This window comes from Panulirus ornatus, chromosome 1 (genome assembly GCF_036320965.1).
Source record: "Panulirus ornatus isolate Po-2019 chromosome 1, ASM3632096v1, whole genome shotgun sequence".
Lineage (NCBI taxonomy): Eukaryota > Metazoa > Arthropoda > Malacostraca > Decapoda > Palinuridae > Panulirus > Panulirus ornatus.
In genome coordinates this window covers 70929043-70955371 of record NC_092224.1, presented here as the reverse complement: position 1 = coordinate 70955371, position 26329 = coordinate 70929043, and the positions used below count along the sequence as shown (strand labels likewise).

The 26329-nt window shown below is 41.9% G+C and overlaps 1 protein-coding gene across 6 annotated transcripts in view; it reads right to left on the bottom strand.

Moving 5' to 3' along the window:
- The window catches only part of LOC139749449 (atrial natriuretic peptide-converting enzyme-like), a 1171820-nt gene that overhangs the window by 11198 nt on the left and 1134293 nt on the right, over positions 1 to 26329 (bottom strand). For all 6 annotated transcript variants that reach the window (XM_071663354.1, XM_071663333.1, XM_071663362.1 and 3 more), the window contains one exon: positions 24113 to 24231. In XM_071663354.1, coding sequence (XP_071519455.1) covers positions 24113 to 24231 — 119 coding nt within the window. The remainder of the gene's footprint in view (positions 1 to 24112; positions 24232 to 26329) is intronic.

Here is a 26329-nt window from a genome sequence, read left to right as displayed (position 1 = left end):
TCTGGGAGTGAAACTAAGTTGATGAGACATAATATTCGAATGAGTCGGAGTGCTTTTCTGAACCCCAAATCAACACAGGTATGGACCTGTGGTGCTTGAGGCTATCGTGGGAGTAGAAAGAAGTTGTTGAGATAAAATACTCGATTAGGCCGGAGTGCTTTTCTGAACCTAAAATCGACACAGGTACGGACCTGTGGTGCTGGAGGGTGTTCTGGGAGTTGAACAAAGTTTTTTAGATGAAATACTTGAATGAGTTGGAGTGATTTTCTGAACCTAAAATCGACACAGGTATGGACCTGTGGTGCAGGAAGGTGCTCTGGGAGTCGAACGAAGTTTTTTAGATAAAATAATTGAATGGGTTGGAGTGATTTTCTGAACCTAAAATCGACACAGGTACGGACCTGTGGTGCTTCAGGCCATCGTGGGAGTAGAAAGAACGAGATAAAATACTCAATTAGGTCGGAGTGCTTTTCTGAACCGAAAAACGACACAGGTACGGACCTGTGGTGCTGGAAGGTGCTCTGGGAGTCGAACGAAGTTTTTTACATAAAATACTTGAATGAGTTGCAGTGATTTTCTGAACCTAAAATCGACACAGGTACGGACCTGTGGTGCTTCAGGGCGTTCTGGGAGTCACACGAAGTTTTTTAGATAAAATAATTGAATGAGTTGGAGTGATTTTCTGAACCTAAAATCGACACAGGTACGGACCTGTGGTGCAGGAAGGTGCTCTGGGAGTCGAACGAAGTTTTTTAGATAAAATACTCGAATGAGTTGGAGTGATTTTCTGAACCTAAAATCGACACAGGTACGGACCTGTGGTGCTTTAGGGTGTTCTGGGAGTGAAAGGAAGTTGATGAGACATAATATTCGAATGAGTCGGAGTGCTTTTCTGAACTCAAAATCAACACAGGTACGGACCTGTGGTGCTGGAGGCCATCGTGGGAGTAGAAAGAAGTTGTTGAGATAAAATACTCAATTAGGTCGGAGTGCTTCTCTGAACCTAAAATCGACACAGGTACGGACCTGTGATGCTGGAGGGTGTTCTGGGATTCGAACGACGTGTTTCAGATAAAATACTCGAATGAGTTGGAGTGATTTTCTGAACCTAAAATTGACACAGGTACGGACCTGTGGTGCTTCAGGGCGTTCTGGAAGTCAAACGAAGTAGATGAGATATAATATTCGAGTCGGAGTACTTTTCTGAACCCAAAATCAACACAGGTACAGACCTGTGGTGCTTGAGGCCATCGTGGGAGTAGAAAGAAGTTGTTGAGATAAAATACTCGATTAGGTCGGAGTGCTTTTCTGAACGTAAAATCGACAGGTACGGACCTGTGGTGCTGCAGGGTGTTCTGGGAGTCGAACGAAGATTTTTAGATAAAATACTCGAATGAGTTGGAGTGATTTTCTGAACCTAAAATCGACACAGGTACGGACCTGTGGTAATTCAGGGCGTTCTGGGAGTCAAACGAAGTTTTTTAGATAAAATAATTGAATGAGTTGGAGTGATTTTCTGAACCTAAAATCGACACAGGTACGGACCTGTGGTGCTTCAGGGCATTCTGGGAGTCACACAAAGTTTTTTAGATAAAATAATTGAATGAGTTGGAGTGATTTTCTGAACCTAAAATCGACACAGGTACGGACCTATGGTGCTTCAGGCCATCCTGGCAGTAGAAAGAAGCTGTAGAGATAAAATACTCAATTAGGTCGGAGTGCTTTCCTGAACCGAAAATCGACACAGGTACGGACCTGTGGTGCAGGAAGGTGCTCTGGGAGTCGAACGAAGTTTTTTAGATAAAATACTAAAATGAGTTGGAGTGATTTTCTTAACCTAAAATTGACACAGGTACGGACCTGTGGTGCTTCAGGCCATCGTGGGAGTAGAAAGAACTTGTTGAGATAAAATACTCAATTAGGTCGGAGTGCTTTTCTGAACCGAAAAACGACAAAGGTACGGACCTGTGGTGATGGAAGGTGCTCTGGGAGTCGAATGAAGTTTTTTATATAAAATACTCAAATGAGTTGGAGTGATTTTCTGAACCTAAAATAGACACAGGTACGGACCTGTGGTGCTTCAAAGTGTTCTGGGAGTGAAGCGAAGTTGATAAGATATAATATTTGAATGAGTCGGAGTGCTTTTCTGAACCCAAAATCAACACAGGTATGGACCTGTGGTGCTTGAGGCTATCGTGGGAGTAGAAAGAAGTTGTTGAGATAAAATATTCGATCAGGCCGGAGTGCTTTTCTGAACCTAAAATCGACACAGGTACGGACCTGTGGTGCTGGAGGGTGTTCTGGGAGTCGAACGAAGTTTTTTAGATAAAATACTCGAATGAGTTGGAGTGATTTTCTGAACCTAAAATCGACAGGTACGGACCTGTGGTGCTTTAGGGCATTCTGGAAATCAAACAAATTTGATGAGATATAATATTCGAAAGAGTCAGAGAGCTTTTCTGAACCCAAAATCGACACAGGTACGGACCTGCGGTGCTTAAGGCCATCCTGGGAGTAGAAATAAGTTGAGATAAAATACTCAATTAGGTCGGAGTGCTTTTCTGAACCGAAAATCGACACAGGTACGGACCTGTGGTGCTGGAAGGTGCTTTGGGAGTCGAACGAAGTTTTTTAGATAAAATACTGGAATGAGTTGGAGTGATTTTCTTAACCTAAAATCGACACAGGTACGGACCTGTAGTGCTTCAGGGCATTCTGGGAGTAGAAAGAACTTGAGATAAAATACTCAATTAGGTCGCAGTGCTTTTCTGACCCGAAAAATGACAGAGGTACGGACCTGTGGTGCTGGAAGGTGCTCTGGGAGTCGAACGAAGTTTTTTATATAAAATACTCAAATGAGTTGGAGTGATTTTCTGAACCTAAAATTGACACAGGTAAGGACCTGTGGTGCTTCAGGGTGTTCTGGGAGTGAAACTAAGTTGATGAGACATAATATTCGAATGAGTCGGAGTGCTTTTCTGAACCCCAAAACAACACAGGTATGGACCTGTGGTGCTTGAGGCTATCGTGGGAGTAGAAAGAAGTTGTTGAGATAAAATACTCGATTAGGCCGGAGTGCTTTTCTGAACCTAAAATCGACACAGGTACGGACCTGTGGTGCTGGAGGGTGTTCTGGGAGTTGAACAAAGTTTTTTAGATGAAATACTTGAATGAGTTGGAGTGATTTTCTGAACCTAAAATCGACACAGGTACGGACCTGTGGTGCTTCAGGGCGTTCTGGGAGTCACACGAAGTTTTTTAGATAAAATAATTGAATGAGTTGGAGTGATTTTCTGAACCTAAAATCGACACAGGTACGGACCTGTGGTGCTTCAGGCCATCGTGGGAGTAGAAAGAACGAGATAAAATACTCAATTAGGTCGGAGTGCTTTTCTGAACCGAAAAACGACACAGGTACGGACCTGTGGTGCTGGAAGGTGCTCTGGGAGTCAAACGAAGTTTTTTACAAAATACTCGAATGAGTTGCAGTGATTTTCTGAACCTAAAATCGACACAGGTACGGACCTGTGGTGCTTCAGGGCGTTCTGGGAGTCACACGAAGTTTTTTAGATAAAATAATTGAATGAGTTGGAGTGATTTTCTGAACCTAAAATCGACACAGGTACGGACCTGTGGTGCAGGAAGGTGCTCTGGGAGTCGAACGAAGTTTTTTAGATAAAATACTCGAATGAGTTGGAGTGATTTTCTGAACCTAAAATCGACACAGGTACGGACCTGTGGTGCTTTAGGGTGTTCTGGGAGTGAAAGGAAGTTGATGAGACATAATATTCGAATGAGTCGGAGTGCTTTTCTGAACTCAAAATCAACACAGGTACGGACCTGTGGTGCTGGAGGCCATCGTGGGAGTAGAAAGAAGTTGTTGAGATAAAATACTCAATTAGATTGGAGTGCTTCTCTGAACCTAAAATCGACACAGGTACGGACCTGTGGTGCTTCAGAGCGTTCTGGGAGTCACACGAAGTTTTTTTAGATAAAATAATTGAATGAGTTGCAGTGATTTTCTGAACCTAAAATCGACACAGGTACGGACCTGTGGTGCTTCAGGGTGTTCTGGGAGTGAAACGAAGTTGATGAGACATAATATTCGAATGAGTCGGAGTGCTTTTCTGAACTCAAAATCAACACAGGTACGGACCTGTGGTGCTGGAGGCCATCGTGGGTGTAGAAAGAAGTTGTTGAGATAAAATACTCAATTAGGTCGGAGTGCTTTTCGGAACCTAAAATCGACACAGGTACGGACCTGTGGTGCAGGAAGGTGCTCTGGGAGTCGAATGAAGTTTTTTAGATAAAATATTCGAATGAGTTGGAGTGATTTTCTGAACCTAAAATCGACACAGGTACGGACCTGTGGTGCTTCAGGGCGTTCTAGGAGTCACACGAAGTTTTTTAGATAAAATAATTGAATGAGTTGGAGTGATTTTCTGAACCTAAAATCGACACAGGTATGGACCTGTGGTGCAGGAAGGTGCTCTGGGAGTCGAACGAAGTTTTTTAGATAAAATACTCGAATGAGTTGGAGTGATTTTCTGAACCTAAAATCGACACAGGTACGGACCTGTGGTGCTGGGGGGTCTTCTGGGAGTCGAACGAAGTTTTTAGATAAAATACTCGAATAAGTTGGAGTGATTTTCTGAACCTAAAATCGACATAGGTACGGACCTGTGGTGCTTCAGGGTGTTCTGGGAGTCAAACGAAGTATTTTAGATAAAATAATTGAATGAGTTGGAGTGATTTTCTTAACCTAAATCGACACAGGTACGGACCTGTGGTGCTTTAGGGCGTTCTGGAAGTCAAACAAAGTTGATGAGATATAATATTCGTAAGAGTCAGAGCGCTTTTCTGAACCCATAATCGACACAGGTACGGACCTGCAGTGCTTAAAGCCATCCTGGGAGTAGAAATAAGTTGTTGAGATAAAATACTCAATTAGGTCGGAGTGCTTTTCTGAACCGAAAATCGACACAGGTACGGTTCTGTGGTGTTGGAAGGTGCTTTGGGAGTCGAATGAAGCTTTTTACATAAAATACTGGAATGAGTTGGAGTGATTTTCTTAACCTAATATCGACACAGGTACGGACCTGTGGTGCTTCAGGGCGTTCTGGGAGTAGAAAGAACTTGTTCAGATAAAATACTCAATTAGGTCGGAGTGCTTTTCTGAACCAAAAAACAACACAGGTACAGACCTGTGGTGCTGGAAGGTGCTCTGGGAGTCGAACGAAGTTTTATTTATATAAAATACTCGAATGAGTTGGAGTGATTTTCTGAACCTAAAATCGACACAGGTACGGACCTGTGGTGCTTCAGGGTGTTCTGGGAGTGAAACGAAGTTGATGAGACATAATATTCGAATGAGTCGGAGTGCTTTTCTGAACCCAAAATCAACACAGGTATGGACCTGTGGTGTTTGAGGCTATTGTGGGAGTAGAAAGAAGTTGTTGAGATAAAATACTCGATTAGGCCGGAGTGCTTTTCTGAACCTAAAATCGACACAGGTACGGACCTGTGGTGATGGAGGGTGTTCTGGGAGTCGAACAAAGTTTTTTAGATAAAATACTCAAATGAGGTGGAGTGATTTTCTGAACCTAAAATCGACACAGGTACGGACCTGTGTTGCTTCAGGGCGTTCTGGGAGTCACACGAAGTTTATTAGATAAAATAATTGAATGAGTTGGAGTGATTTTCTGAACCTAAAATCGACAGGTACGGACCTATGGTGCTTCAGGCCATCCTGGGAGTAGAAAGTTGTTGAGATAAAATACTCAATTAGGTCGCAGTGCTTTCCTGAACCGAAAATCGACACAGGTACAGGAAGGTGCTCTGGGAGTCGAACGAAGTTTTTTAGATAAAATACTAGAATGAGTTGGAGTGATTTTCTTAACCTAAAATTGACACAGGTACGTACCTGTGGTGCTTAAGGGCGTTCTGGGAGTCACATGAAGTTTTTTAGATAAAATAATTGAATGAGCTGGAGTGATTTTCTGAACCTAAAATCGACACAGGTACGGACCTGTGGTGCTTCAGGCCATCGTGCGAGTAGAAAGAACTTGAGATAAAATACTCAATTAGGTCGGAGTGCTTTTCTGAACCGAAAAACGACACAGGTACGGACCTGTGGTGCTGGAAGGTGCTCTGGGAGTCGAATGAAGTTTTTTATATAAAATACTCAAATGAGTTGGAGTGATTTTCTGAACCCAAAATAGACACAGGTACGGACCTGTGGTGCTTCAGAGTGTTCTGGGAGTGAAGCGAAGTTGATGAGATATAATATTTGAATGAGTCGGAGTGCTTTTCTGAACCCAAAATCAACACAGGTATGGACCTGTGGTGCTTGAGGCTATCGTGGGAGTAGAAAGAAGTTGTTGAGATAAAATACTCAATTAGGTCGGAGTGCTTTTCGGAACCTAAAATCGACACAGGTACAGACCTGTGGTGCAGGAAGGTGCTCTGGGAGTCGAACGAAGTTTTTTAGATAAAATATTTGAATGAGTTGGAGTGATTTTCTGAACCTAAAATCGACACAGGTGCGGACCTGTGGTGCTTCAGGGTGTTCTGGGAGTCACACGAAGTTTTTTAGATAAAATAATTGAATGGGTTGGAGTGATTTTCTGAACCTAAAATCGACACAGGTACGGACCTGTGGTGCAGGAAGGTGCTCTGGGAGTCGAACGAACTTTTTTAGATAAATTACTCGAATGAGTTGGAGTGATTTTCGGAACCTAAAATCGACACAGGTACGGACCTGTGGTGCTGGGGGGTGTTCTGGGAGTCGAACGAAGTTTTTAGATAAAATACTCGAATAAGTTGGAGTGATTTTCTGAAACTAAAATCGACACAGGTAAGGACCTGTGGTGCTTCAGGGCGTTCTGGGAGAGAAACGAAGTATTTTAGATAAAATAATTGAATGAGTTGGAGTGATTTTCTGAACGTAAAATCGACACAGGTACGGACCTGTGGTGCTTTAGGGCGTTCTGGAAGTCAAACAAAGCTGATGAGATATAATATTCGTAAGAGTCAGAGCGCTTTTCTGAACCCATAATCGACACAGGTACGGACCTGCGGTGCTTAAATCCATCCTGGGAGTAGAAATAAGTTGTTGAGATAAAATACTCAATTAGGTCGGAGTGCTTTTCTGAACCGAAAATCGACAGAGGTACGGACCTGTGGTGATGGAAGGTGCTTTGAGAGTCTAACGAAGCTTTTTACATAAAATACTGGAATGAGTTGGAGTGATTTTCTTAACCTAATATCGACACAGGTACGGACTTGTGGTGCTTCAGGGCGTTCTGGGAGTAGAAAGAACTTGTTGAGATAAAATACTCAATTAGGTCGGAGTGCTTTTCTGAACCAAAAAACGACACAGGTACAGACCTGTGGTGCTGGAAGGTGCTCTGGGAGTCGAACGAAGTTTTATTTATATAAAATACTCGAATGAGTTGGAGTGATTTTCTGAACCTAAAATCGACACAGGTACGGACCTGTGGTGCTTAAGGGTGTTCTGGGAGTGAAACGAAGTTGATGAGACATAATATTCGAATGAGTCGGAGTACTTTTCTGAACCCAAAATCAACACAGGTATGGACCTGTGGTGCTTGAGGCTATTGTGGGAGTAGAAAGAAGTTGTTGAGATAAATTACTCGATTAGGCCGGAGTGCTTTTCTGAACCTAAAATCGACACAGGTACGGACCTGTGGTGATGGAGGGTGTTCTGGGAGTCGAACAAAGTTTTTTTGATAAAATACTCAAATGAGTTGGAGTGATTTTCTGAACCTAAAATCGACACAGGTGGTGCTTCAGGGCGTTCTGGAAGTCACACGAAGTTTTTTAGATAAAATAATTAAATGAGTTGGAGTGATTTTCTGAACCTAAAATCGACACAGGTACGGACCTATGGTGCTTCAGGCCATCCTGGGAGTAGAAAGAAGTTGTTGAGATAAAATACTCAATTAGGTCGGAGTGCTTTTCTGAACCTAAAATCGACACAGGTACGGACCTGTGGTGTTGGAGGGTGTTCTGGGAGTCGAACGAAGTTTTTTAGATAAAATACTCAAATGAGTTGGATTGATTTTCTGAACCTAAAATCGACACAGGTACCTGTGGTGCAGGAAGGTGCTCTGGGAGTCGAACGAAGTTTTTTAGATAAAGTACTCAAATGAGTTGGAGTGATTTTCTGAACCTAAAATCGACACAGGTACGGACCTGTGGTGCTTCAGGGAGTTCTGGGAGTCACACGAAGTTTTTTAGATAAAATAACTGAATGAGTTGGAGTGATTTTCTGAACCTAAAATCGACAAAGGTACGGACCTGTGGTGCAGGAAGGTGCTCTGGGAGTCGAACGAAGTTTTTTAGATAAAGTACTCAAATGAGTTGGAGTGATTTTCTGAACCTAAAATCGACACAGGTATGGACCTGTGGTGCTTCAGGGCGTTCTGGGAGTCACACGAAGTTTTTTAGATAAAATAACTGAATGAGTTGGAGTGATTTTCTGAACCTAAAATCGACAAAGGTATGGACCTGTGGTGCAGGAAGGTGCTCTGGGAGTCGAACGAAGTTTTTTAGATAAAATACTCAAATGAGTTGGATTGATTTTCTGAACCTAAAATCGACACAGGTACGGACCTGTGGTGCAGGAAGGTGCTCTGGGAGTCGAACGAAGTTTTTTAGATAAAGTACTCAAATGAGTTGGAGTGATTTTCTGAACCTAAAATCGACACAGGTACGGACCTGTGGTGCTTCAGGGCGTTCTGGGAGTCACACGAAGTTTTTTAGATAAAATAACTGAATGAGTTGGAGTGATTTTCTGAACCTAAAATCGACAAAGGTACGGACCTGTGGTGCAGGAAGGTGCTCTGGGAGTCGAACGAAGTTTTTTAGATAAAGTACTCAAATGAGTTGGAGTGATTTTCTGAACCTAAAATCGACACAGGTATGGACCTGTGGTGCTTCAGGGTGTTCTGGGAGTGAAACGAAGTTGATGAGACATAATATTTGAATGAGTCGGAGTGCTTTTCTGAACTCAAAATCAACACAGGTATGGACCTGTGGTGCTGGAGGCCAACGTGGAAGTAGAAAGAAGTTGTTGAGATAAGATACTCAATTAGGTTGGAGTGCTTTTCTGAACCTAAAATCGACACAGGTACGGACCTGTGGTGCTGGAGGGTGTTCTGGGAGTCGAACGAAGAATTTTTGATAAAATACTCAAATGAGTTGGAGTGATTTTCTGAACCTAAAATCAACACAGGTACGGACCTGTTGTGCTGGCGGGTGTTCTGGGAGTCAAACGAAGTTTTTTAGATAAAATACTCGAATGAGTTGGAGTGATTTTCTGAACCTAAAATCGACACAAGTACGGACCTGTGGTGCTTCCGGGCGTCCTGGGAGTCAAACGAAATTTTTTAGATAAAATAATTGAATGAGTTGGAGTGATTTTCTGAACCGAAAATCGACACAGGTACGGACCTGTGGTGCTTTAGGGCCTTCTGGAAGTCAAACACAGTTGATGAGATATAATATTCGAAAGAGTCAGAGCACTTTTCTGAACCCAAAATCGACACAGGTACGGACTTGCGGTGCTTAAGGCCATCCTGGGAGTAGAAAGAAGTTGAGATAAAATACTCGATTAGGCCAGAGTGCTTTTCTGAACCTAAAATCGACACAGTTACGGACCTGTGGTGCTGGAGGGTGTTCTGGGAGTCGAACGAAGTTTTTTATATAAAGTACACGAATGAGTTGGAGTGATTTTCTGAACCTAAAATCGACACAGGTACGGACCTGTGGTGGTTCAGGGCATTCTGGGGGTCAAAAAAAGTTGATGAGATATAATATTCGAATGAATCAGAGTGCTTTTCTGAACCCAAAATCGACACAGGTACGGACCTGCGGTGCTTAAGACCATCCTTGGAGTAGAAAGAAGTTGTTGAGATAAAATACTCAATTAGGTCGGAGTGCATTTCTGAACCGAAAATCGACACAGGTACGGACCTGTGGTGCTGGAAGGTGCTTTGGGAGTCGAACGAAGTTTTTTTTTTACGTAAAATACTGGAATGAGTTGGAGTGATTTTCTGAACCTAAAATCGACACAGGTACGGACCTGTGGTGCTTCAGGGTGTTCTGGGAGTAGAAAGAACTTGTTGAGATAAAATACTCAATTAGGTCGGAGTGGTTTTCTGAACGGAAAATCGACACAGGTACGGACCTGTGGTGCAGGAAGGTGCTCTGGGAGTCGAACGAAGTTTTTTAGATAAAATACTTGAATGAGTTGGGGTGATTTTCTGAACCTAAAATCGACACAGGTACGGACCTGTGGTGCTTCAGGGCGTTCTGGGAGTGAAACAAAGTTGATGAGATATAACATTCGAAAGAGTCAGACCGCTTTTCTGAACCCAAAATCGACACAGGTACGGACCTGCGGTGCTTAAGGCCATCCTTGGAGTAGAAAGAAGTTGTTGAGATAAAATACTCAATTAAGTGGGAGTGCTTTTCTGAACCGAAAATCGACACAGGTACGGACCTGACGTGCTAGAAGGTGCTTTGGGAGTCGAACTTTTTTACATAAAATACTGGAATGAGTTGGAGTGATTTTCTGAACCTAAAATCGACACAGGTACGGACCTGTGGTGCTTTAGGGCATTCTGGGAGTCCAACATAGATTTTTAGATAAAATAATTGAATGAGTTGGAGTGATTTTCTGAACCTAAAATCGACACAGGTACGGACCTATGGTGTTTCAGACCATCCTGGGAGTAGAAAGAAGTTGTTGAGATAAAATACTCAATTAGGTCAGAGTGCTTTTCTGAACCGAAAATCGACACAGGTACAGACCTGTGGTGCAGGAAGGTGCTCTGGGAGTCGAACGAAGTTTTTTAGAAAAAATACTGGAATGGGTTGGAGTGATTTTCTTAACCTAAAATCGACACAAGTACGGAACTGTGGTGCATCAGGGCGTTCTGGGAGTCACACGAAGTTTTTTAGATAAAATGATTGAATGAGTTGGAGTGATTTTCTGAACCTAAAATCGACACAGGTACGGACCTGTGGTGCTTCAGGGCGTTCTGGGAGTAGAAAGAACTTGTTGAGATAAAATAATCAATTAGGTTGGAGTGCTTTTCTGAACCGAAAAACGACACAGGTACGGACCTGTGGTGCTGGAGGTGCTCTGGGAGTCGAACGAAGTTTTTTTATATAAAATACTTGAATGAGTTGGAGTGATTTTCTGAACCTAAAATCGACACAGGTACGGACCTGTGGTGCTTCAGGGTGTTCTGGGAGTGAAACAAAGTTGATGAGATATAATATTTGAATGAGTCGGAGTGCTTTTCTGAACCCAATATCAACACAGGTATGGACCTGTGGTGCTTGAGGCTATTGTGTGAGTAGAAAGAAGTTGTTGAGATAAAATATTCGATTAGGTCGGAGTGCTTTTCTGAACCTAAAATCGACACAGGTACAGATCTGTGGTGCTGGAGGGTGTTCTGGGAGTCGAATGAAGTTTTTTAGATAAAATACTCGAATGAGTTGGAGTGATTTTCTGAACCTAAAATCGACACAGGTATGGACCTGTGGTGCTTCAGGGCGTTCTGGGAGTCACATGAAGTTTTTTAGATAAAATACTCGAATGAGTTGGAGTGATTTTCTGAACCTAAAATCGACACAGGTACAGACCTGTGGTGCTTCAGGGTGTTCTGGGAGTGAAACGAAGTTGATGAGACATAATATTCGAATGAGTCGGAGTGCTTTTCTGAAGTCAAAATCAACACAGATACGGACCTGTGGTGCTGTAGGCCATCGTGGGAGTAGAAAGAAGTTGTTGAGAGAAAATACTCAATTACATCGGAGTGCTTTTCTGAACCTAAAATCGACACAGGTACGGACCTGTGGTGCTGGAGGGTGTTCTGGGAGTCCAACGAAGATTTTTAGATAAAATACTCGAATGAGTTGGAGTGATTTTCTGAACCTAAAATCGACACAGGTACGGACCTGTGGTGCTTCAGGGCGTTCTGGAAGTCACACGAAGTTTTTTAGATAAAATAATTGAATGAGTTGGAGTGATTTTCTGAAAGTAAAATCGACACAGGTATGGACTTGTGGTGCTTTAGGGCGTTCTGGAAGTCAAACAAAGTTGATGAGATATAATATTCAAAAGAGCCAGAGCGCTTTTCAGAACCCAAAATCGACATAGGTACGGACCTGCGGTGCTTAAGGCCATCCTGGGAGTAGAAAAAAGTTGTTGAGATAAAATACTTGATTAGGCCGGAGTGCTTTTATGAACCTAAAATCGACACAGGTACGGACCTGTGGTGCTGGAGGGTGTTCTGGGAGTCGAACAAAGTTTTTTAGATAAAATACACGAATGAGTTGGAGTGATTTTATGAACCTAAAATCGACACAGGTACGGACCTGTAGTGCTTCAGGGCGTTCTGGGAGTCACATGAAGTTTTTTAGATAAAATAATTGAATGAGTTGGAGTGATTTTCTGAACCTAAAATCGACACAGGTACGGACCTGTGGTGCTTCAGGCCATTGTGGGAGTAGAAAGAAGTTGTTGAGATAAAATATTCAATTAGGTCGGAGTGCTTTTCTGAACCGAAAATCGAGACAGGTACAGACCTGTGGTGCTGGAAGGTGCTCTGGGAGTCGAACGAAGTTTTTTAGAAAAAATACTGGAATGAGTTGGAGTGATTTTCTTAACCTAAAATCGACACAGGTACGGAACTGTGGTGCTTCAGGGCGTTCTGGGAGTCACACGAAGTTTTTTAGATAAAATGATTGAATGAGTTGGAGTGATTTTCTGAACCTAAAATCGACACAGGTACGGACCTGTGGTGCTTCAGGGCGTTCTGGGAGTAGAAAGAACTTGTTGAGATAAAATAATCAATTAGGTCGGAGTGCTTTTCTGAACCGAAAAACGACACAGGTATGGACCTGAGGTGCTGGAAGGTGCTCTGGGAGTCGAACGAAGTTTTTTTTATATAAAATACTCGAATGAGTTGGAGTGATTTTCTGAACCTAAAATCGACACAGGTACGGACCTGTGGTGCTTCAGGGTGTTCTGGGAGTGAAACAAAGTTGATGAGATATAATATTTGAATGAGTCGGAGTGCTTTTCTGAACCCAATATCAACACAGGTATGGACCTGTGGTGCTTGAGGCTATTGTGTGAGTAGAAAGAAGTTGTTGAGATAAAATATTCGATTAGGTCGGAGTGCTTTTCTGAACCTAAAATCGACACAGGTACAGATCTGTGGTGCTGGAGGGTGTTCTGGGAGTCGAATGAAGTTTTTTAGATAAAATACTCGAATGAGTTGGAGTGATTTTCTGAACCTAAAATCGACACAGGTATGGACCTGTGGTGCTTCAGGGCGTTCTGGGAGTCACATAAAGTTTTTTAGATAAAATACTCGAATGAGTTGGAGTGATTTTCTGAACCTAAAATCGACACAGGTACAGACCTGTGGTGCTTCAGGGTGTTCTGGGAGTGAAACGAAGTTGATGAGACATAATATTCGAATGAGTCGGAGTGCTTTTCTGAAGTCAAAATCAACACAGATACGGACCTGTGGTGCTGTAGGCCATCGTGGGAGTAGAAAGAAGTTGAGATAAAATACTCAATTACATCGGAGTGCTTTTCTGAACCTAAAATCGACACAGGTACGGACCTGTGGTGCTGGAGGGTGTTCTGGGAGTCCAACGAAGATTTTTAGATATAATACTCGAATGAGTTGGAGTGATTTTGTAAACCTAAAATCGACACAGGTACGGACCTGTGGTGCTTTAGGGCGTTCTGGGAGTCAAACGAAGTTTTTTAGATAAAATAATTGAATGAGTTGGAGTGATTTTCTGAAAGTAAAATCGACACAGGTACGGACTTGTGGTGCTTTAGGGCGTTCTGGAAGTCAAACAAAGTTGATGAGATATAATATTCAAAAGAGCCAGAGCGCTTTTCAGAACCCAAAATCGACATAGGTACGGACCTGCGGTGCTTAAGGCCATCCTGGGAGTAGAAAAAAGTTGAGATAAAATACTCGATTAGGCCGGAGTGCTTTTATGAACCTAAAATCGACACAGGTACGGACCTGTGGTGCTGGAGGGTGTTCTGGGAGTCGAACGAAGTTTTTTAGATAAAATACACGAATGAGTTGGAGTGATTTTATGAACCTAAAATCGACACAGGTACGGACCTGTAGTGCTTCAGGGTGTTTTGGGAGTGAAACGAAGTTGATGATATATAATATTCGAATGAGTCGGAATGCTTTTCTGAACCCAAAATCATCACAGGTATGGACCTGGGGTGCTTTAGGCCATCATGGGAGTAGAGAGAACTTGTTGAGATAAAATACTCAATTGGGTCGGAGTGCTTTTCTCAACCGAAATTCGACACAGGTACGGACCTGTGGTGCTGGAAGGTGCTCTGGGAGTTGAACAAAGTTTTGTTTAGATAAAATACTCGAATGAGTTGGAGTGCTTTTCTGAACCTAAAATCGACACAGGTACGGACCTGTGGTGCTTGAGGCTATCGTGGGAGTAGAAAGAAGTTGTTGAGGTAAAATACTCAATTAGGTCGGAGTGCTTTCCTGAACCGAAAAACGACACAGGTACGGACCTGTGGTGCTGGAAGGTGCTCTGGGAGTCGAACGAAGTTTTTTATATAAAATACTCGAATGAGTTGAGAGTGATTTTCTGAACCTAAAATTGATACAGGTACGGACCTGTGGTGTTCAGGGCGTTCTGGGAGTCACACGAAGTTTTTTAGATAAAATAATTGAATGACTTGGAGTGATTTTCTGAACCTAAAGTCGACACAGTACAGACCTGTGGTGCAGGAAGGTGCTCTGGGAGTCGAACGAAGTTTTTTTTAGATAAAATTCTCGAATGAGTTGGAGTGATTTTCTGAACCTAAAATCGACACAGGTACGGACCTGTGGTGCTTCAGGGTGTTCTGGGAGTGAAACGAAGTTGATGAGACATAATATTTGAATGAGTCGGAGTGCTTTTCTGAACTCAAAATCATTACAGGTACGGAACTGTGGTGCTGGAGGCCATCGTGGGAGTAGAAAGAAGTTGTTGAGATAAAATACTCAATTAGGTCGGAGTGCTTTTCTGAACCTAAAATCGACACAGGTACGGACCTGTGGTGCTGGAGGGTGTTCTGGGAGTCGAACGAAGATTTTTAGATAAAATACTCGAATGAGTTGGAGTGATTTTCTGAACCTAAATCGAAACAGGTACGGACCTGTGGTGCTGGGGGGTGTTCTGGGAGTCGAACGAAGTTTTTTAGATAAAATACTGGAATGAGTTGGAGTGATTTTCTGAACCTAAAATCGACACAGGTACGGATCTGTGGTGCTTCAGGGCATTCTGGGAGTCACACGAAGTTTTTTAGATAAAATAATTGAATGTGTTGTGAGTGATTTTCTGAACCTAAAATTGACACAGGTACGGACCTGTGGTGCTTCAGGCCATCGTGGGAGTAAAAAGAACTTGTTGAGATAAAATACTCAATTGGGTCGGAGTGCTTTTCTGAACCGAAAATCGACACAGATACGGACCTGTGGTGCTGGAGGGTGTTCTGGGAGTCGAACGAAGATTTTTAGATAAAATACTCAAATGAGTTGGAGTGATTTTCTGAACCTAAAATCAACACAGGTACGGAACTGTGGTGCTTCAGGGCGTTCTGGGAGTCAAACGAAGTTTTTTAGATAAAATCATTGAATGAGTTGGAGTGATTTTCTGAACCTAAAATCGACACAGGTACGGACCTGTGGTGTTTCAGGGCGTTCTGGGAGTCAAACAAAGTTGATGAGATATAATATTCGAATGAGTCAAGAGTGCTTTTCTGAACCTAAAATTGACTAAAATTGACCTAAAATCTGCGGTGCTTAAGGCCATCCTCGGAGTAGAAAGAAGTTGTTGAGATAAAATACTCAATTAGGTCGGAGTGGTTTTCTGAACCTAAAATCGACACAGGTACGGACCTGTGGTGCTGGAGGGTGTTCTGGGAGTCGAACGAAGATTTTTAGATAAAATACTCGAATGAGTTGGAGTGATTTTCTGAACCTAAAACCGACACAGGTACGGACCTGTGGTGCTGGGGGGCATTCTGGGAGTCACACGAAGTTTTTTAGATAAAATGATTGAATGAGTTGGAGTGATTTTCTGAACCTAAAATCGACACAGGTACGGACCTGTGGTGCTTCAGGGCATTCTGGGAGTCAAACAAAGTTGATGAGATATAATATTTGAATGAGTCAGAGTGCTTTTCTAAACCTAAAATTGACACAGGTATGAACCTGCGGTGCTTAAGGCCATCCTGGGAGTAGAAAGAAGTTGAGATAAAATACTCAATTAGGTCGGAGTGCTTTTCTGAACCGATAATCGACATAGGTACGGACCTGTGGTGCTGGAGGGTGTTCTGGGAGTTGAACAAAGTTTTTTAGATAAAATACTCGAATAAGTTGGAGTGATTTTTTTAACCTAAAATCGACACACGTACAGACCTGTGGTGCTTCAGGGCATTCTGGGAGTCAAACGAAGTTGATGAGATATAATATTCTAATGAGTCGGAGTGGATTTCTGAACCCAAAATCAACACAGGTACGGACCTGCGGTGCTCGAGGCCATCGTGGGAGTAGAAAGAAGTTGTTGAGATAAAATACTCGATTAGGTCGGAGTGCTTTTCTGAACTTACAATCGACACAGGTATGGGCCTGTGGTGCTGGAGGATGTTCTGGGTGTCGAATGAAGTTTTTTACATAAAATACTCGAATGAGTTGGAGTGATTTTCTGAACCTAAAATTGACACAGGTACGGACCTGTGGTTCTTCAGGGCGTTCTGGGAGTCAAACGAAGTTGATGAGATATAATATTCGAATGATTCGGAGTGCTTTTCTGAACCCAAAATGAACACAGGTACGGACCTGTGGTGCTTGAGGCCATCGTGGGAGTAGAAAGAAGTTGTTGAGATAATATACTCGATTAGGTCGGAGTGCTTTTCTGAACCTAAAATCGACACAGGTACGGACCTGTGGTGATGGAGGGTGTTCTGGGAGTCGAACGAAGTTTTTTAGATAAAATACTTGAATGAGTTGGAGTGTTTTTCTGAACCTAAAATCAACACAGGTACGGACCTGTGTTGCTTCTGGGCATTCTGGGAGTCAAACGAAGTTTTTTAGATAAAATAATTGAATGAATTGGAGTGATTTTCTGAACCTAAAATCGACACAGCACCTGTAGTGCTTCAGGGCGTTTTGGGAGTCAAACAAAGTTGATGAGATATAATATTCCAATGAGTCAGAGCGCTTTTTTGAACCCAAAATCAACACAGGTACGGACCTGCGGTGCTCGAGGCCATCCTGGGAGTAGAAAGTTGTTGAAATAAAATACTCGATTAGGTCGGAGTGCTTTTCTGAACCTAAAATCAACACAGGTACGGACCTGTGGTGCTGGAGGGTGTTCTGGGAGTCAAACGAAGAATGCTTGCATAGTGGCATTGTACAAAGGCAAAGGGGATAAGAGTGAGTGCTCAAATTACAGAGGTATAAGTTTGTTGAGTATTCCTGGGAAATTATATGGGAGGGTATTGATTGAGAGGGTGAAGGCATGTACAGAGTATCAGAATGGGGAAGAGCAGTGTGGTTTCAGAAGTGGTAGAGGATGTGTGGATCAGGTGTTTGCTTTGAAGAATGTATGTGAGAAATACTTAGAAAAACAAATAGATTTGTATGTAGCATTTATGGATCTGGAGAAGGCATATGATAGAGATGCTCTGTGGAAGGTTTTAAGAATATATGGTGTGGGAGGCAAGTTGTTAGAAGCAGTGAAAAGTTTTTATCGAGGATGTAAGGCATGTGTACATGTAGGAAGAGAGGAAAGTGATTGGTTCTCAGTAAATGTAGGTTTGCGGCAGGGGTGTGTGATGTCTCCATGGTTGTTTAATTTGTTTATGGATGGGGTTGTTAGGGAGGTGAATGCAAGAGCTTTGGAAAGAGGGGCAAGTATGCAGTCTGTTGTGGATGGGAGAGCTTGGGGAGTGAGTCAGTTGTTGTTCGCTGATGATACAGTGCTGGTGGCTGATTCATGTAAGACACTGCAGAAGCTGGTGACTGAGCTTGGTAAAGTGTGTGAAAGAAGAAAGTTAAGAGTATATGTGAATAAGAGCAAGGTTATTAGGTACAGTAGGGTTGAGGGTCAAGTCAATTTGGAGGCAAGTTTGAATGGAGAAAAACTGGAGGAAGTAAAGTGTCTTAGATATCTGGGAGTGGATCTGGCAGCGGATGGAACCATGGAAGCGGAAGTGAATCATAGGGTGGGGGAGGGGGCGAAAATTCTGGGAGCCTTGAAGAATGTTTGGAAGTTGAGAACATTATCTCGGAAAGCAAAAATGGGTATGTTTGAAGGAATAGTGGTTCCAACAATGTTGTATGGTTGCGAGGCATGGGCTATGGATAGAGTTGTGCGCAGGAGGGTAGATGTGCTGGAAATGAGATGTTTGAGGACAATATGTGGTGTGAGGTGGTTTGACCAAGTAAGTAATGTAAGGGTAAGAGAGATGTGTGGAAATAGAAAGAGTGTGGTTGAGAGAGCAGAAGAGGGTGTTTTGAAATGGTTTGGTCACATGGAGAGAATGAGTGAGGAAAGATTGACAAAGAGGATATATGTGTCAGAGGTGGAGGAAACGAGGAGAAGTGGGAGACCAAATTTGAGATGGAAAGATGGAGTGAAAAAGATTTTGAGTGATCGGGGCCTGAACACGCAGGAGGGTGAAAGGCGTGCAAGGAATAGAGTGAATTGGAACGATGTGGTATACCGGGGTCGACGTGCTGTCCATGGATTGAACCATGTCATGTGAAGCGTCTGGGATAAACCACGGAAAGTTGTGTGGGGCCTGGATGTGGAAAGGGAGCTGTGGTTTCGGTGCATTATTACATGACAGCTAGAGACTGAGTGTGAATGAATGGGGCCTTTGGTGTCTTTTCCTAGCGCTACCTCGCACACATGAGGGGGGAGGGGGTTGTTATTCTATGTGTGGCGAGGTGGCGATGGGAACAAATAAAGGCAGACAGTATGAATTATGTACATGTGTATATATGTATATGTCTGTGTGTGTATATATATATATGTGTACATTGAGATGAATAGGTATGTATATTTGCGTGTGTGGACGTGTATGTATATACATGTGTATGTGGGCGGGTTGGTCAATTCTTTCATCTGTTTCCTTGCGCTACCTCACTAACGCGGGAGACAGCGACAAAGCAAAATAAATAAATAAATAATTTTCCATGATTATCTAAAGTATAGAAGTGAGTGAATACCATATTCTTAAAACCTCATTACATGAAGTATTTTTCATGCTGAATACAAATTTGGGGTTAAAATACTGATTGGTCATCTTTATGACCTTTAATCAAGCTGTTAAATGAAGTAAACAGAGAAGAGGTAGTAAAAGCTTTGCAGAAGATGAAAGCCGGGAAGGCAGCGGGTTTGGATGGCATTGCAGTGGAATTTATTAAAAAAGGGGGTGACTGTGTTGTTGACTGGTTGGTAAGGATATTTAATGTATTCATGACTCATGGTGAGGTGCCTGAGGATTGGCGGAACGCATGCATAGTGCCACTGTACAAAGGTAAAGGGGATAAAAGTGAGTGCTCAAATTACAAAGGTATAAGTTTGTTGAGTATTCCTGGGAAATTATATGGGAGGGTATTGATTGAGAAGGTGAAGGCATGTACAGAGCATCAGATTGGGGAAGAGCAGTGTGGTTTCAAAAGTGGTAGAGGGCGTGATGTCTCCATGGTTGTTTAATTTGTTTATGGATGGGGTTGTTAGGGAGGTGAATGCAAGAGTTTTGGAAAGAGGGGCAAGTATGCAGTCTGTTGTGTGTGAGAGAGCTTGGGAAGTGAGTCAGTTGTTTGCTGATGATACAGTGCTGGTGGCTGATTTGGGTGAGAAACTATAGAAGCTGGTGACTGAGTTTGGTAAAGTGTGTGAAAGAAGAAAGCTGAGAGTAAATGTGAAAAAGAGCAAGGTTATTAGATACAGTAAGGTTGAGGGACAAGTCAATTGGGAGGTAAGTTTGAATGGAGAAAAACTGGAGGAAGTGCAGTGTTTTAGATATCTGGGAAAGGATTTGGCAGCAGATGGAACCATGGAAGCAGAAGTGAGTCACAGGGTGGGGGAAGGGGCAAAAGTTCTGGGAGCATTGAAAAATGTGTGGAAGGCGAGAACAGTACCTCAGAAAGCAAAAATGTGTATGTTTGAAAAAATAGTGGTTCCAACAATGTTATATGGTTGCGAGGAGGGTGGATGTGTTGGAAATGATATGTTTGAGGACAATATGTGGTGTGAGGTGGTTTGATCGAGTAAGTGATGAAAGGGTAAGAGAGATGTGTGGTAATAAAAAGAGTGTGGTTGAGAGAGCAGAAGAGGGTATTTTGAAATGATTTGGTCACATGAAGAGACTGAGTGGGGAAAGATTGACAAAGAGGATATATGTGTTAGAGGTGGAGGTAACGAGAAGTGGGAGACCAAATTGGAGGTGGAAAGATGGAGTGAAAAAGATTTTGAGCGATCGGGGCCTGAACATGCAGGAGGGTGAAAGGCGTGTAAGGAACAGAGTGAATTGGAATGATGTGGTATACCAGGGTCGATGTGCTGTCAATGGATTGAACCAAGGCATGTGAAGCGTCTGGGGAAAACCATGGAAAGTTTTGTGGGGCCTGGATGTGGTTTTGGTGCATTATACATGACAGTTAGAGACTGAGTGTGAACGAATGTGGCCTTTGTTGTCTTCTCCTAACGCTACCTTGTGCGCATGCGGGGGGATGGGGTTGTCATTTCATGCGTGGTGGGGTGGCGATGGGAATGAATAAAGGCAGACAGTATGAATTATGTACATGTGTATATATGTATATTTCTGTGTATGTATATATATGTATACGTTGAAATGTATAGGTATATATATGTGCATGTGTGGATGTGTATGTATATGCATGTGTATGTGGATGGGTAGGGCCATTCTTTCGTCTGTTTCTTGCGCTACTTCGCTAACATGGGAGACAGCGAAAAAGTGTAGTAAATAATATATATCGGTAACTGAGAGGATTATGATATATTTTCCATGATTATTTAAAGAATTGAAGTGTTTGAATATCTTATGTTTCAATTCTGAAACAAAAAGTTTCTTGACCCAAAAATCACCCTGAACCTGTAATCTTTGGTATGTTTCTGCGAAAAATAGATTTCCCTTTAAACCTCACTATAAGAAGAATTTTCATTACGAACAGAAAGCTGGGGTTAAAATACTGATGGGTCGTCTTTACAACCTTTAATTAAGCTGCTAAATTAACTCAAATTTAAAGTATTCTCTGATCATTTGCATCATATCTACTAGGTAAATATCCATAACTGAGAACATTATGATATATTTTCCATCATTATTTCAGGTATTTAAGTGACTGAATATCTTATGTTTCAATTCTGAAACAAAAACTTTTGGTACTTTTTTGAGAAAGATAGATTTCCCTTAAAACCTCATTAGATGTATTCTTAATGATGAATACAAATTTGGGGTTAAAATATTGAATGGTCATTTTATGACCTAAATTTAATTAAGCGTTTAAATTAAGTCAATTTTAAAGTATCTATCATCTGATCATTCGCACTGTATCTACTGGGTAAGTATCAGTAACTGAGAGCATTATGATATATTTTCCACGATTATTTCAAGCATAGAAGTGTTTGAATATCTTGAGCATTATGATATATTTTCCAGAATTATTTCAAGTATAGAAATGTTTGAATATCCTATGTTTCAATCTTAAAAAAGTCTTTTCAGATAATAATTACCCTCAAGTATTTATTTGCAATTTTTGGTATTTTTCGCAGAAAAATAGATTTCCTCGAAAAACTCATTATGAGAAGTATTTTTGTGCCAAATACATATCTGGTGATAAAATAACATTTGGTCGTCTTTATGACCTTTAATTAAGCTGTCAAATGAAGCACCCTCTGCTTAGTTCCTTTTTCTGCGCCTTCTCTTAGAAACTGAAATAGAAGAAAATGTATCTCCAGCCCCCTGCTCCTGCCCCTTTTAGTATTACTTTACAACATACAGGGAATATGGAGGTAGAAATTTTTTTCTCCCTTAACTAAGTTTTTGAGATACTTGGTAAATAATATCACAATGTACAAGAAAAATACTAAAGAGTAAATGGATATAAAGTTACTCCACCTCTACAATTAAGGTTGCTTACTTCTCCTCAAAGAAGAAACATGCCACCCTTTACCAAAACTTACTAACGTCACAATTTTGGATGTAAATTTGGTTAGGAGAGTGGGTCTCCACAGGACTGGTAAATTTCAAGTAAAAATGGTTAGATTGGTTCAGTGGTAAATAATAGTCAATACCATTTACTAATCCCACAGTGTGGAGAGAAAATGACATCTATCTATCTACCAATATTTCTGATGATTGTTCCCTTCAGGAACTCCCTCAAGGTGGTGGCCATGGCAAAAACAAGTCTCCATGATTGGTGAACTTCAGTGCTGCTTCTTAGCCTTTAGAGCATATCCCTTAACAGACCACTGGCAGAGGGCAATTCAAACACAGTATTTTCAGAGGCTCCTACCTAATGTTCCTACCAACTACTATTACCTTGTGTGTCTACATGATGATCCAACCAATTACTTTTACCTAATGCTCCCACTAATATTCCTCCCTATTACTTCTACCTAATGTTCTTATGTAGTATTTCCTACCTACTACTTCCATCTATTCCTCCAACCATTTTGCCAAAAGGCAGGGCTAGTGCATAGCACTCACCACAGGAAAAATCTAGTTATGAAGAATGAGTTGTGTGAGTTAAGAGTTGTCAGGTGTTATGTGTAACAAGGAGTAATTGTGTGTTTGTGGAGAGAATGCCAACAGTCCAAATGTGGGGCAGAGGAGTGTAACTTGACAACCATGGAAGTGCTGGTTCACACTACACAGCCATCACTGATCCTCCCAATTCCAAGGTGGGTAGTACTGGTAATATACCTCCCTGGTTGGTGGCTGCCAACCGAATACAAAGAATACTACATAAAGAAAGTGCATACCACGTGGATTTTTTATTCCAACCTAGAAGACAAGATGGACTTTGATGGACCTCCAGATAAGCTATTTATCCCCTATCCACATCATATTGATTTTAATGCAAAACTCGGTCAAGCTTTGAAAAAGAAAGGAGAAGGTTTCAATACTCTTTGCAAGAAGTTTTTCCACATTAGTGATTAAAAGTTGAAGGAAGGATTTTTTGTCAGTCCACATATAAGATAAATAATAGCAAATGAAGAGTTTAACAAAATTCTTTGGGTCTAAGGAATTCTGTGCCTGGTAGTCTTTTAAATCGGTTTGCCACATATTTCTTGGCAACAAAAAAGCTGAAAACTTCGATGAGCTGATAGTAATTCTACTGTCTATATTTAATAAGCCTGAATCCCAAACATCTCATAAGATTCATTTTCTTCTCTTATACCTCGAATTCCCTGATAATCTAGGTCATGTTAGTGATGAGAGAGGTTAGAGGTTCCATTATGATATTCCAGGAATGGAAAAGAAGCAGAGTACCAAGGTAAACAGAACCCAAACATGATGGCTGACTAAGACTGGAAGCACCAAAGTGGTGAATCTGTCAAATATTGGAGACGGTCCAGGAAAATTTATTTTCAGCTTCGATATCCACATGTAACTTAATCAAAAGTACTTAATATCTTGTGTACCTATGAAATATCTTACCAATTACTTGAAAAATTCAAATTAAAGTAGAAATTTGATGTTTTTTTTAATGTGAATTTTTTTCTGTTAGCTATGATGGCACAGGCAACCGAAGCCATAAATACTAACTCTGACTATTTCTTAAAAAGACCACCACACTCACATTTACTTAATGATAAAAAAAGACCTACCACTGAACCACAAAAGATGCAGAATAAGTTCAAAATCTGTTAACCAAGGTACTCATAGGCACAATTCCTGAGGGAAAAAGATCTAATTCTACATACTAGCTACTTGAAAATGCTAAGACTTAAATAAAACGAGACAATGTTCTCAACTCACGACACATCTGTCAGTCGGTGCAATCTGCTGAGCGCAGATGGCATTTGCCTTAGATCCATCCAGTCGACGGCACGCCTCACCATTGTTCACGCTCACCGAAAGCTCTACCAAGGGGTCACCTGTGTATCATAAGCCGACTTAATGAATCAATTTCATTGCATTTAAGGATCGTTTTATGCATAATGAAAGAAATGACAGGTCATGTATAAAAACAAAAAATGCAAATATGATGTATACAAAATATATATATATATATATATATATATATATATATATATATATATATATATATATATAGTGGAGTGGCTTTGATTAACCTGACTGATCCACCTCCATCATCACAGTGGAGCGGCTTTAACCTGACTGATCCACCTCCATCATCACAGTGGAGCGGCTTTAACCTGACTGATCCACCTCCATCATCACAGTGGATCGGCTTTAACCTGACTGATCCACCTCCATCATCACAGTGGATCGGCTTTAACCTGACTGATCCACCTCCATCGTCACAGTGGATCGGCTTTAACCTGACTGATCCACCTCCACCATCACAGTGGAGCGGCTTTAACCTGACTGATCCACCTCCACCATCACAGTGGAGCGGCTTTAACCTGACTGATCAACTTCAATCTTGAATTCCGACAAGAATCTACCAAGGATCGTTGCCACTGGCTGATAACTGATATCAATCTTCATCTGTCTTTAATTACACTACAACTGCTTGTCTCCTCTCTCTCTCTTTTTTTTTTTTTTTTTTTTTTTGCTTTGTCGCTGTCTCCTGCGTTTGCGAGGTAGCGCAAGGAAACAGACGAAAGAAATGGCCCAACCCACCCCCATACACATGTATATACATACGTCCACACATGCAAATATACATACCTACACAGCTTTCCATGGTTTACCCCAGACGCTTCACATGCCCCGATTCAATCCACTGACAGCACGTCAACCCCGGTATACCACATCGCTCCAATTCACTCTATTCCTTGCCCTCCTTTCACCCTCCTGCATGTTCAGGCCCCGATCACACAAAATCGTTTTCACTCCATCTTTCCACCTCCAATTTGGTCTCCCTCTTCTCCTCGTTCCCTCCACCTCCGACACATATATCCTCTTGGTCAATCTTTCCTCACTCATTCTCTCCATGTGCCCAAACCATTTCAAAACACCCTCTTCTGCTCTCTCAACCACGCTCTTTTTATTTCCACACATCTCTCTTACCCTTACGTTACTTACTCGATCAAACCACCTCACACCACACATTGTCCTCAAACATCTCATTTCCAGCACATCCATCCTCCTGCGCACAACTCTATCCATAGCCCACGCCTCACAACCATACAACATTGTTGGAACCACTATTCCTTCAAACATACCCATTTTTGCTTTCCGAGATAATGTTCTCGACTTCCACACATTCTTCAAGGCTCCCAGAATTTTCGCCCCCTCCCCCACCCTATGATCCACTTCCGCTTCCATGGTTCCATCCGCTGCCAGATCCACTCCCAGATATCTAAAACACTTCACTTCCTCCAGTTTTTCTCCATTCAAACTCACCTCCCAATTGACTTGACCCTCAACCCTACTGTACCTAATAACCTTGCTCTTATTCACATTTACTCTTAACTTTCTTCTTTCACACACTTTACCAAACTCAGTCACCAGCTTCTGCAGTTTCTCACATGAATCAGCCACCAGCGCTGTATCATCAGCGAACAACAACTGACTCACTTCCCAAGCTCTCTCATCCCCAACAGACTTCATACTTGCCCCTCTTTCCAAAACTCTTGCATTCACCTCCCTAACAACCCCATCCATAAACAAATTAAACAACCATGGAGACATCACACACCCCTGCCGCAAACCTACATTCACTGAGAACCAATCACTTTCCTCTCTTCCTACACGTACACATGCCTTACATCCTCGATAAAAACTTTTCACTGCTTCTAACAACTTGCCTCCCACACCATATATTCTTAATACCTTCCACAGAGCATCTCTATCAACTCTATCATATGCCTTCTCCAGATCCATAAATGCTACATACAAATCCATTTGCTTTTCTAAGTATTTTTCACATACATTCTTCAAAGCAAACACCTGATCCACACATCCTCTACCACTTCTGAAACCACACTGCTCTTCCCCAATCTGATGCTCTGTACATGCCGTCACCCTCTCAATCAATACCCACCCATATAATTTCCCAGGAAT